This window comes from Osmerus mordax, chromosome 5 (genome assembly GCF_038355195.1).
Source record: "Osmerus mordax isolate fOsmMor3 chromosome 5, fOsmMor3.pri, whole genome shotgun sequence".
NCBI classification, from domain to species: domain Eukaryota; kingdom Metazoa; phylum Chordata; class Actinopteri; order Osmeriformes; family Osmeridae; genus Osmerus; species Osmerus mordax.
The window spans coordinates 14,770,929-14,783,103 of NC_090054.1; the positions used below are offsets into that span (position 1 = coordinate 14,770,929).

Consider the following 12,175-nt stretch of genomic DNA (forward strand, 5'->3'; position numbering starts at 1 on the left):
GGGCAAAAGAGAAAAGAAAATATAATTAGAGAATGCAAAGCAACAAATTAGAGATTTGATGAGATTTTTCATTGTCATAGATTTAATGCTATTTCAGAGATTAGCAAGTCTCTATCATTTTGTTTAAAAGTTAATTGAAAAGGTAAAGGTTGTGGAAGTAGGCCAGACATTATTAGAATACTATGGTGTAGATTTTAGATTGTTTAACACACATTTGAAAAAGTTCTTAAGATTAACAAGGATTTCATGCTATTTTCAGAGATTAGCGATTTTATTAATATTTCTTTTAAACGTAATTGAAAAAGTAAAGGATGTGGAAGTAGGCCAGACATTATTAGAATACTATGGTGTATATTTGAGATTTGTCAATACAATTTTTAAAACGTTATTGAGTTTAGCGAGAATTTCATGCTATTTCAGAGATTAGCAATTTTCTATCATTTTGTTTAAAACTTAATTGTCAGGTGGCTGAGCGGTGAGGGAATCGGGCTAGTAATCCGAAGGTTGCCAGTTCGATTCCCGGTCATGCAAACTGATGTTGTGTCCTTGGGCAAGACACTTCACCCTACTTGCCTCGGGGGAATGTCCCTGTACTTACCGTAAATCGCTCTGGATAAGAGCGTCTGCTAAATGACTAAATGTAAATGTCATTTTGTAAATGTCATCTCTATCATTTTGTTTAAAAGTTCATTGAAAAGGTAAAGGGTGTGGAAGTAGGCCAGACATTATTAGAATAATATGGTGTATATTTGAGATTTTTTAGTACAATTTGAAAAAGTTCTTAAGTTTAGCGAGGATTTTATGCTATTTTTAGAGATTAGCAATTCTCGATCATTTTGTTTCAAATTTAATTGAGAAGGTAAAGGGTGTGGAAGTAGGTCAGACATTATTAGAATAATCAGGTGTCAATTTGAGATTTTTTAACACAGATTTGAAAAGGTTATTAAGATTAACAAGGATTTAATGCTTTTTTCAGAGATTAGCGATTTTATATATATTTCTTTTAAACATAATTGAAAAAGTAAATGATGTGGAAGTAGGCCAGACATTATTTGCATAATCTGGTGTATATTTGAGATTTTTAAATAGTTTTGAAAAAGTTATTAAGTTTAGCGAGGATTTCATGCTATTTTCAGAGATTATCATTTTGTTTAAAACGTAATTGAAAAAGTAAAGGTCGTGGAAGTAGGCCAGACATTATTAGAATAATATGGTGACAGTTTGAGGTTTTATATCCATAGAAATATAATGAAACACATACATTTTATAAATTTTACGGTTAGTTTTCACCCGGTCCCTAACGCGACGCTGCAAAGTAGCGTCTTCCCAATTTGAGACGAATGTCGAATGTTGAATATGAAACTAACTTCACCTCGGTTTCAACGTTATCAATGTCATAGTCATCGTTTGTCGTAGGCTACCGGAGCCTACATAAATAACCAGACACATCAGGTACCCGCCCCTCATAGATCGCCTGACGCTTGTTTCATAAAGCCCACCCTTCTCTTTAACAAGGAGGATTGTTCTGTTTTCACGCCAAACTTGGCCTGAGTCATTGACAGAAGATCTGCAGAATCCACTGGCGACTGGCAGCTGGAATAGCATGAATTGAATTGTATGATCTGTGAGCGTAGTTACGCACGATGCGATTTTGAAAACATTTTCCTGCAACGCTGATTTCATTTCATTAGTCACTTGGCACTTGCATCCCAGTTATGATTAAATCAGTATGACTGGCCTCCGAAAACTTTCTTACTGATCGGTAACCTCAAAATATTTTATGTGCAAATAACATTTACCAAGATGCAAGTCCGAACTGTCCTGGAAGTTAAAGTTGTCGATGTACAGAAGAGGCGGAATCCTTCCAAACATTATGTGAGTATCTATTTTTACTACACTGTTAGCCAAATATAATGAGGACTTTTATTTTATTTATGCCCAATATGCTCCAAGGTTTTTGATTCATATTACAGAGACGCATCTTTTTATACTGTGTATAGTCTGTTATAAAATGTATATGTTTATCAACACATTCCATACCACTACACTCTCATGATGAATGACTGTGCAGTCGTGTTAGGAAGATGCCAAATAAAGAATCTCATTGGGGAGGACGAGTAAACAAGGCATGTCTCTGTGGACCTAGTAATCAATCAGTTCACTGGGTTCAATAGTAATAATTAATCTGAGAGAGGATCAGATTGACCACCACTTTTGTTGCCATTGCAGAGATACCCTTGGGCCCCCAAACCCAATGTAAATCCCTTCCCTGGGGTGTAGAGGGAGATCTTTGGCGGTCCCATGAGATAAGGGGGGGCAATCAGATCTAATTATCTATGACCTAGGCAACTGAAAATGCCTATCCTATTTTAGACAGAGGAAAGAAGCAGCCCTTTGTTTTTTAAAGTTCAAGTGGGACTTCCTTGCACTAGAGAGGACTCTGTGCACATTCAGGAGTCCATGGCATCAAATACATCTTTACTGTTAGAGGACTTTAGCCCTATGTCCCTCCTTACTGCCTCACCCTGAAACAGAATGTAAAGAAACGTAGCATGTATTTAGTAATACAGCGTTGATGTTCCATTATATACTGTATATAGAGTTAGTGTGTATGTGAGAGAGAGAGATAGATAGAGAGATAGATAGAGAGAGAGAGAGAGAGAGAGAGAGAGAGAGAGAGAGAGAAGGACATTTTCAGATAGGACTAAGTCTCACCACAGTCCATCTCTGTAGGAGCACTGTTGTTTACTAAACTCAGAGCACTTGGTCATGCTCTCTGTGTCTAATTAGCTGCACGGGAACTCTTTTTGCCTCCCAACGCACAAGCTTTTCTCTAATGAACCGTGCTGTAAAATCAGGGCTCGATTTCGAATGGAACACAGATATTTACAGATCGTAGCCACATGTGTATTTGTGTAATACGCCTTCCATAAACTTTCAGTGTCATACACTCATGTGGAACTGCAGTGACTTTATGCATCCGCTGTAAACGGGAGGGTGCGTCCCTGTGTTTGTGGGATGCACTGTGTATTCTCCTCTGGGGAAGCTTCGGTCAATATCCTGTTGCAATAATAGTTATGCTAACTGTAATAGTCCAACTAGGTTTTGATGAACCAAAACATATATGTTTTTCTTGAATTATGAACTGAAATCGTGTTATTTTCCCGTGTAAAATATCATGGTCCTTCTGGAATCTGCAAGGAAAAGCCAATCTTATGGAATTGTATCTAGACTGATGTACAGAACATAAAGGGCCTCAAAAGGGAAGCCAAAGAAATGTAAATGGTTAATAATTTCCTCTTAAAGCTGAATTGTCTGACTGTGAAAGCCAGCATTAAATAGGTAATAGTTTAAAACCTATTGACCTACACGGTGACCCCTCACAGTTTGCTAATGAGGTGTGGCTGAAACAGACAAGCATAATGAGTTATTTTGACCTCCTCTGACCTCTTGAAGTTTAGTCTGAAGGGTACACAGTTTGAGTCATTAGGGTCAGTCTACACCAAAGTGGGGCCATGGCTTTGACAAATGTGACTCTGTTCCTCAGGAATCAATCTGTTTTGTTTGTTTTCTCCCACTAGGTTTACCTCATCAGTGTCACATACTCTGACACTGCGTGTCATGTCATCTACAGGAGATACAGCAAGTTCTTTGACCTACAGGTAAGGTTTCCAGGTATTTTCAAACACCTACGATCTACAAATACATTAATAATGCAATATAACAATGCAATAATAATTTAATACATAGGACAGAGATACATTATGGTTAAGGCTCCAAAACCCAATTTAATGGCCTTGAGGTTTACCTGGTTGGTTCTTCTCACCACAAAATGCTTATCAGTCAGAATAGATTGAACTTTGAATCATACGGCTAACCTTATGGCAGGACCGCCACAATAACCTCAATGGCCTCAGTGTGTCCCCACAATATGGTGCTTTGGCCAGGGGGATGCCCCTCTGAAAGCTCCCATTGAAGACTACTGGACCTCGAGCGGAAATGGGGAAAATCCCATTCGAAGACAAGGCACACATGAAGAGAATAATGAAGGGGAAGGAAAGAATGACCTCATGATGTAGAGACATTTGGTGAAGTTGCCCTCCTTCTGAATGCTTGTTGGAGGGACACCAATACCCCAAAGGGAAATTTTCAGAAAAGCCAGCTGCAAAGCTATAATTGAAACCGTCTTAAGGGCACAATGTTTTGTCTTGTATGTTAGAATAGTGATGAGGGACGATAAACAGACCTCCTCACCAAATCTTAGTAATGATAGTGGCTGGGAGAATTTGTTGTATGTGCATGAATGTACATGCAGCCCAGTCTGTCTGTGATTCACTGCCTTCTCTTACATTCCCCTTCAGCCAGGCTCTGTCCTGGAAGTTTGGTGACTGTGTTAAAGGCGGCAGAGGAAACCCTTTGTTCCAGGGACCCTTGCTAATAGCAAGGAAAACCGCTCCGCTCTGATGGAAACAGAGCTCCTGTCCTTGCCGTCTCTGTAAACACTGGTCCTGTCCAGAAAGTCTTTCCTTCTCTGACTGACTGCCTGGCTCACTGGTTTACTAGTTGGCTGACTGAGTTAATCAGTCAAGAGGGACTCTCAGCAGCTGTCCACACACAATGGGTGGGGGTTCTGGTTTTCACCAACTCCCCTTATGGACATAATGCAGTCATCTAGCCAGTTACAGTATTGTACTATATGTGCATGTGATTCACTTGCTTTTCTCTGCTACTCACTACTTTCTTCTCTGTGGTTACTGACCAGTACTGTAAATGTACAGATACAGAGTCAGATACTGTACAAAACACACATTGCCTTCATTAAATACAACCTAGAACAGCCATTTATAGATGAAATCTAAAGAATCAACACCATTGAAAGCCTGTTTAAATTCTCCTGGAAGTTGGTCTTCCTGGCTGTTAAGATTAGCTCCAATGGGAGTTAGGAGGCAGGTTTAATAACAGAGTGGCTTGGGTGGATAGAGGGAGGGAACCAGGAACAGGAAGGGGAGGTGACCTCTGGGGAGTAGATGAAATGACCACCAAACTGATGAGTGATGAAGATCTATTCCATTCATCACAGGAGCCTGAATGTTTAGTTTGTTTGTACCCGACTCCTCTTGGAAAGATATAGCAAAGCTGTACACTGGAAGCAATAGTGGATTCACTTTTCTATTAACAAACAAATGTGGCTCCACACTTGTTTCAATCACATAAATCATGTCAACTTGAATATACATTTTTTATTTCCAAAGAGAAACAATGGAATCCTCCTCTGCTGCAGCTCAACATCTGAGGCAATTTTTCCGTTAATTCTTTTTACTGCTTGCCCAAATACACAAAGCCTTTCTGTCTAAGTTTGTGTTTCTGCCAACAAACACCTCCAGTTCATTTCAGACTCAGTGCTGCTCTCTGTCCCTGCAGTACAATCACACGCCTCAGTTAGAATCTGGAGAGGCAGAGAAGCATGAACTGTCTGCCTAAACTCTTACACTTTCATTTGATATGCATTGTTTTGGTATGAGCGAATGCAGTCTGAGCTCAGTGTTTTGAGGTTGATGGGAGCTGGAAGCTAGAAGCTTGGGATGAACATGGACACTTGTGTATTTGAAACAGTTGTTTGTTCATCTCTGTGACATACTACATCCAGTTTTGTTTTGTTTATTCTATGGCACACCGTGTATTGGTCCGTGGTCACCCGGTCATTTTGTTCGTAAGATAAAGTAGCCCTGTGCAATGGAGTGATGATTAGAGTGCACTTACTCCCAATGTTCTTAGCCTTGCCAGTGTTCACGTCTTACTCCTAACTGCTCCTCAGGGACACAATCATCATGAATCACTCCAATCCACACTCCTCTTCATCTGGTTCCTTCTTTCCTCCCTCTCTGCTGACTTTACACAGGCTGTGTCAAACACGGGGAGTGTTCAAATACATTGGTTCCCCACATTCAAGTCATTTAGCTCCATTTGTTTTGGGGAAAATGTTGCCGAGCTGGCACTCTCTGCTGCACCGTTTTCTAGTGTCTGAGGGAAATGTTTTGAGAACCACCAATGTCGGAAGCCAAGAAAATTGCGGTGAGTCAAACAGAGTTTACTCGTAGAGAGGCAAGCTCTCATCCCCTCCCATCCACACCCTCAAATCACAGTGGACAGAACACACTGGGGTCGGGGCATTCCTCAGGGGGATTGTGGCAAGCTGGCCTGGCTTCCTATCCTTCGTCAGCTCTTTGGAAACTCCTCCACAGGAACCTTAGTGGCCTTATTTTTGAGTTGAGGTATTGGACCAGAATCAGAACTACCCTGTCTGCAATGTCATTTGTCTGCCCTAGATTACTATTGTAAGCCAGCCTGGAACAAGGTTTTAGTCCTTAACACTCTCATACCCTGAGTCTGAGGTATTACTGCAAGAGTTGTGGGTGTGAACGTACTAATGGTGCTGTGATAAATGCAGACAGGTTTGAGTAAAGTGATGGATTGCGGAATTAATAAACTGTTTGAATATTGACCAAGCATAATTATGCTTTTAGTGACATAAGGGTAAAAGACTGAAATCTATTTACTTCTGATGCTTCCCTGTGTATTCTGCGTTTCTTTACATACTGTTATATTAAGATATGTACAATAAATCTTATGTGAGGTGAAACATTTTACCAAGAGGGATGGATTTCATGCAGTAAACAACTGTGCAGTGGATGGTAAAAGCCTGGAAAAAAACCATGGAATAAGATTGTCTTCCCACTCTAACATTTCCCCACCATCCCCCTGTCTGCGTTCTTGCACACTGAACAAACTCATTGTTTGACTGTTCATACATAACTACTGTTATTCTCCTATTTTTTCTTTTCTCTATCTTTTTATTGCTCTAGGTCTTTGTTTTGATTCCTGAGTAAAAGGTCTGAGTGCTGTTCAGGAGTTTAAGTAACATTTTAGGGATGTGGGAGGGAAGAGATAACAACCTATAGAAACACCTGTTGCTATAAAGCTGTGTTAATTTTGCTAGTGACTTGGCTGACACAGCATTTTTATACAATTTTACATCTAGCCAAACTCTAGCGTAAGTAAAGACAAGTCTCCCGGGAAACCACTACAAGTAGCTGTAACAGGAGAAATGCCCACAAGGCAAGTTGTGTTCCATGCTTTTCGACCGTTGCTATGGGGAAGATTTTCCCACCTGTCCAGAGAGTATCCAGTCAGCCCTCAGGGGATTCTATCATCACTGTGCTCTAGGATGGGAATGGTCTATACGAGCCAGAGATATGTCAGAAGCTGTGAAGAGAATTCTCCCAGCTTGTATTGAGTAGAGGCCTGATGGCCAAGAGAAATACCGAAAATATTCTAAAGGGTGTGTCAAACAAAGTGACTTATTATATAGGAATAATGACCAGGTTCTCCCTTTGTGGATGTTTGTAAAAGCACTCCCATATAGCTTTTGTGCAGGCAGAAGTCTACCATTGGAATCTTCCTTTTCTGTTTTTACATGTCTTTTTATTGAGATGCATTGGTTGACCGACACAGCTCTCAACATTCAGTGTTCCCTCTTACCCTCAAAGCACAGTAATGTGGGGTGACCTCTTCAAAGGAAACCACTCCTCGTTTGCTGTCTGTGCATCAGAGGAGGGGGAAATGCCAAGGTCCTGGAGAGATTTAGATTTTTAGCAATGTTAGCATAGAAGGGGCAAGCGAGACAACCACAAGAAGAGAACTAATCCAGCTCTCTCTCGTATTGTAGTCCCACATACTACAACTCTTAAAGACCCAGACAGAACGGGCCCAGTTCACCCACAAAGTGGGTCGAACTTTGTTTGTCCACCTGGTTCTGTTTGGCTCATGTTCAGCTCATTCTTCCCACAGGCCTAGATGTGTGTGTTTTAACTGACTATGTGCAGCCTTCGTCACATCTGGATCGAGGCAGGGCTAGACTACATGTGCAGCCAGACAGAAAGACATGTTGCTGTACCGTCCTGCGTGCATTTATTTACTTCCGTGGGTCGCAGTGATTTATTATTTAAGGAAACTTGAAACTCAGTGAGCATGACGTAAACACTTAACACTTATGCACACACATGTCAGTACAAGGTCTCAAACTTGCACGGGTGCCAAATGTGCACACAGCTCAAGCAGGTAATCTATCAGAAGAGAGAAGTATTTATCTAATCTCCCCATGAAAGACCACATCATGCAGTATGTATTTGATGCACATCTGCTTCTTGGACTGAATGACTGTGTGTAATCGGGTTATAAAATTTTGTGGACTCAGTAGCTGCACTGATAGGCGACTGATGGACTATCTCCACTGAGATGTGTACTGAGTGTATCTGCAGATGACTAGAAGTGACGTTACCCTGTCTGTCTGACGCCCCAGAGATCAAAGCGGGCCTGTGTCTGGTGTCTTTACATACTGGCTATGTAATTACACCCCTTATTGTGGTCATTTAACAGAGTGGTCTTCTGAGTTTATGACATCACCCCCCGTCCCCACACACACGCGCGCATACTAAAACAGAGACCCAAGCTTGCTGCGTTTTTTTCTAATCTCTTCCAGTTCCCTCTGCACAGATTCATTCTCTTTGTTTATATGGTGCAATTGGAGAGAACACATAACATTTTAGTATTTACCTATGAATCCAATATTTGAGGTACATTTTGGGTTCACCCAGGAGTTTTGGGGTCTAAAACGACCATGTTTAATCCCCTTCTCTTTTGATTTCAGATGCAGCTTCTTGACAAATTCCCAATTGAAGGAGGACAAAAGGACCCTAAAAAGAGGATCATTCCGTTCTTACCAGGTGAGCATGCAGACAGCGGGCGTTATACACTCACTACAGCATAGACAAGTCCATCTTCTCGTGGATTGCTTGATTTCTGTGTTGATGTCTGCCTGTGGATGCTGGTGTATGACAGTGGAATTCTATACGCTCAGTGTTGACATATAGCCGGGTGTCTTTCAGTAAGTAATGAATCTGTTTATTCTAAAGTGCAGATTTCCAACAACTTTGCTCCATCTAACCTAAATAAAGCATGGTGTGGTGTGACTGGAAGAAGCTGGGAGGGGCGGCTCGAGCTAATCTGATAACCCTAGCCTTCCCAGAGGACTGAAAAGTAACATTGTCAGATAACTGAAGACTGGAGCTCCAGTCTGGACAGTGTTGTTTACCTCTGCTGTAGGACCTAGATAGCTAAACAGGGAGGGGGAATCTGCCTGTGCACTTATCCCTGCAGAAAGTAAACCTTCTGGCTGGCAATGGATGTCATACACCCTGTCAATGTATTCACATAGACTCACTGTATTTATTCAGGAGTGACCTGAACCACAGTGAGCCCCTCACGGTTGTGTTCCCTGTGGATTTGCTCCACAGTAATAGAGACAAACTGAAAAACACACATAGATTTGCCCTATTTCCCTGCAGCTAATGCATTGCTGTCCTCTTGTGCTATTGTTTCAGTCTTTGGAAATGATCTATTTGCCACCTGCAGGTACCTTCTTGAATTGCAACGAAAAGTGTTCTGTTTGGTTTCAGGTAAAGTCTTATTCCGCCGGAGTCACATCAGAGATGTTGCTGTCAAACGATTGAGACATCTGGATGACTACTGCAGAGTAAGACCAAGATCTCTTCTGAACTGGGAACAATTAACCGTTTGTCATTGAAATGTTCGCCAGTGGACATTATACTGCACAACATGATGACATGACAATGGTTTATCAGTTTTCTCTATTTCCTGTGCCTTGCAGTACGACATTTCAAAAGAATTCACACATATCTGACATCCAGAAAGTCCCGTTATAGAGTCCTCTGTGTTCGTGCCTTTTGTGGACTCAGTGACAGTCCCCCTACCTCCCCCCCCCTCCATCCCTCCAACCCTCCCTCCCTCCCCATCAGCCAGCACAGGAAAGCCCAGCTCTATCTGTGCCTGTCATTTCCTCTCAGAAATGTAAATAGCCAGCGTATATAGGAAACGGGGAACTGGGGGGCACAAAGGACAAACCCAGCTTCCGCAGAACAAGGATGAGTCAGCACAGGAGGAGGCGTAGCGAGGGAAGGATGAAGAGGAGGTTGGAAGGCAATACGGCTCACAGCTGTACCTGACCTTGTTACCTTCATTGGGTTACAGTCTGGAATGTGGGGCAGGCAGAGTGCCAAGTGTGTCAGTATTTTCAAGAACACGCATAAACTGTAGAGAAACACAGGCCTCTGTATAGTATGCTGGCAAAGTAAAACGTTATTTTGAAAGACAGATTCTTTAGTCTAATAATATGTCCTATAACTTCTTTACATGAAGTTCTCTTTTTTCTATAATTTTTATTTACTATTAAAGAGCTTGCTCACTTGTGTATGTTTGTTTACATGCAGCATGGCCATTTGTAGTTTTCAAAGCAGCCAAGCTGAGTCCCTGTTCTGGCAGAGCCCAGTGTGGCTGTATATCACCCTCCATCTGTTTTCCTCTGTCTTATCCTCTCCCCGGGCTCTGATCACTCTTCCTTCCCTTCCTTGCCTTCCAAACCTCCCCTTCATCCTTTCCGCAGCCCAACGCGGCTGCACTGTAAACTCTGTCATCCGCAGCAACACTAAAACGACAACTATACAGCAGCACACACACACAAAGAGAAGAACACATGCAGGACAAATTGTAGATCCACAGCGGACACTGGCTACTGTAATTGTTGTATTATTAATGATCATTATGCGTAATATTGTGTCCATAATGTAATACTGTCTTTGTCATGTCTTCTTCTCTTCCTTGCTAAAGGCCCTCATGAAACTTCCTCAACATATTTCCCAAAGTGAAGAAGTTCTCAGGTTTTTCGAGGCCAATGCTGAAGATCTGAACCCTCCCAAAGAGTAAGTTTCGCTTTTCACATACAAGGAGAGTGGCTGCTTTCATCTGTAAATTAAATATTCCATGAATGATGTTTGAAATGTGTTGTAGATTTGGAAATATTCTCCCGTATTTCGGTTGTTAAACACTGCCCCCGAGTGGATTCCACGTAGCAAATGTTTGGAAACGTTTGTCATGTGCCTGTGTGTGTTTGTGTGTGTGTGTGTGTTTGTGTGTGTGTGTGTGTGTGTGTGTGTGTGTGTGTGTTTGCTGCAGCTGGTGCAGATGTCTGCCCCCACATTGTCCTGTGATCTCCGAGGTCACAACATGTCTCCCAGATGATGGATAGTCATTCTGGTGTCTGGTGTTTTATTAATGAAGAGATTTTGGAACTGACACATGATCCCAGCACAGTACTAAGTCTTCAATGAGAGGGGGGTTGAGTTCAGGTATCAGGTCAGAAATGGTTTTGCTACAACTCATCTGTTATACTCAGTCCTTAGTCAAGGCCCTGGGCATGGAATCAAAGGGAAGCGCTCATGTTAGAAACTCTGAAATTAGCCTTTTCTAGTGTTTTCTTTTGCACTTACCCAATGTATCTCGTGGCCCCTTCTGCATCTGTTTTCTTAAGGGTTATGTGCCTAAACAGTGTCTCTGTTATCCTAATACATCAGCATATTTTGAGACCTCCTAATGTTAAATATCATCCATGCATCAGTTCATGCATTATGTATCTCTGCTGTTTCAACATATTTCTTGGTGGTCTCAGCTAACCAACCGACAGGCCAGTCTCACTACCCCCATTCCCTTGTGAACACACAGACAGGATAATCCCACTTCAAAGTCAGATCCCCCCACAGTCTCTGAGATGGCCCTGTACAGCTTTATCTTAATGGTCTGGGAGCAGAGGCCATACCACCCAGATTGGCCAGCTCACTTTGAGTACAGACTTAAAAAGGAGACTTCAAGAGAACATACCTGATGTTTTACAAAGAAATGTAGGAGGGATTAGCTGGGCAAAATAACTGCAGCTTTTCTCTGCTGCCACCTCCTGGAAGGGAAAAACAGAAGTCTGTTTCTGACAGCGACATAAAGGGAATACTATACCTACGCCAGAGGGAGCTGTGTCATTTCAAATGAATGAGATAAATCCAGGAACACCGGGAAAAAAAAGTCTGCTAAAAAGCTACATTGCCTCAAGGCTTTTCTCCTAATTAAGAACGAGGACCTTAATGGCTTTGTTCCTCAGGGGACGCAACGGAATTCTCCAGTTCAGGGTGAAGGGGTGACTCTGGGTGTGTGTGTGTGTGTGGGAGGGGGTATAAGGTTCACTCTGTCTAATCAGCAGAAGTGCTTTTGCTTC

General features: G+C 41.9%; 1 protein-coding gene across 2 annotated transcripts in view; it reads left to right on the forward strand.

Annotated features, from left to right (window-relative positions):
- Positions 1-1,597: 1,597 nt before the first annotated feature.
- LOC136942989 (SH3 and PX domain-containing protein 2A-like) overlaps positions 1,598-12,175 on the forward strand; it is a 38,414-nt gene continuing 27,836 nt past the window's right edge. For both annotated transcript variants that reach the window (XM_067236088.1, XM_067236089.1), the window contains exons 1-5: positions 1,598-1,875; positions 3,582-3,662; positions 8,708-8,783; positions 9,516-9,592; positions 10,744-10,835. In XM_067236088.1, coding sequence (XP_067092189.1) covers positions 1,804-1,875; positions 3,582-3,662; positions 8,708-8,783; positions 9,516-9,592; positions 10,744-10,835 — 398 coding nt within the window. In that variant the 5' untranslated portion in view covers positions 1,598-1,803. The remainder of the gene's footprint in view (positions 1,876-3,581; positions 3,663-8,707; positions 8,784-9,515; positions 9,593-10,743; positions 10,836-12,175) is intronic.